Genomic DNA, 933 nt, shown 5'->3' with positions numbered 1-933 from the left:
CTTCTCCTCCTCCTCCTCCTTCTCCTCCTCCTTCTCCTCCTCCTTCTCCTCCTCCTTCTCCTCCTCCTTCTCCTCCTCCTCCTCCTCCTCCTCCTCCTCGCCGCGAGGGGCCCCACCCCGGCGAGGGGAGACGAGAGGGAAAGGGGAGGCGGCGGGGAGGGCGGGCGCCGCGAGAGGGCACAGAGGGACACGCACCAGATACCACGGGCGTCGGGCCAGTCGCGGGCCATGCCCGAGGCCAGCAGCAGAGGTGACACGGGCTTGTCGAAGAGGAAGTGGTCGTCGATGAGCTGCTGCTGCTCCGCCTCCGTCATGCTCTTGAGCGCGTAGTACCGGCCGGCCAGGTCGCCGTCCAGGCTGGACAGGGCTGCGGGGGGTGCGCTCAGGACGCTCGGCTGCCGCGCCCGCCCCTCCAGCCCACAGCGCGGACCCGCCCGCCCCCGTGTTCCACCCCGGGGGACGTCAGAGGCCCCCACCCGCCCAGATTTGCGGGCGTCCAGTCCTCATGGCCCGGGCGACGGTCCCAGTCGATGACCCCGCGCCAGGACCCGCCCTCCCTGGGCCCCAGGCCGCTGTGGGCGCGGGGCTGGGCCTCCGTCCTTCGGTCCCTCCGGGAAACTGAACCCAGGAGCGCGCAGATAAGAGCGCGGCGGCGGCTGCCGCTCCCAGGCAACGTAAACAAAAGCGGGCGGGGACCGCGCCGGGAGGGGCGCGCAGCCGCCGCCGACCCTTGGCCCGCCCGGCCCTACCTTCCACCGCGAGCTTCTCGATGGCGCGGCGCTCCCCGCGGCTGCAGTGCGGGGGCAGGCAGAAGCCGCGGATGCTGCGGCCCGTGCGCACCCGCGAGCTCAGCACGTAGTTGGGGTCCAGGTCGTCGCCGCCCTGGGGGGCGAGACGGGAGTCAGCGCCCGGAGACCCCGGCCCGGCCCGCCC

General features: G+C 73.8%; 1 protein-coding gene across 1 annotated transcript; it reads right to left on the bottom strand.

The window, feature by feature from the left end:
• Positions 1-27: 27 nt before the first annotated feature.
• On the bottom strand, positions 28-929 carry LOC108523777 (creatine kinase B-type-like; the record flags this gene model as incomplete). The annotated part of the gene is made up of 2 exons (XM_017864549.1): positions 28-367; positions 750-929. Coding segments are annotated over 2 exons (520 nt in total), but the record flags the coding sequence as incomplete, so codon positions are not given.
• Positions 930-933: the final 4 nt, after the last annotated feature.

The sequence above is a fragment of the Rhinopithecus bieti genome, unplaced genomic scaffold (genome assembly GCF_001698545.2).
Source record: "Rhinopithecus bieti isolate Rb0 unplaced genomic scaffold, ASM169854v2 scaffold_78017, whole genome shotgun sequence".
Lineage (NCBI taxonomy): Eukaryota > Metazoa > Chordata > Mammalia > Primates > Cercopithecidae > Rhinopithecus > Rhinopithecus bieti.
The sequence above is the reverse complement of the archived record's forward strand: the minus strand, read 5'-3'. Positions and strand labels throughout refer to the sequence as shown.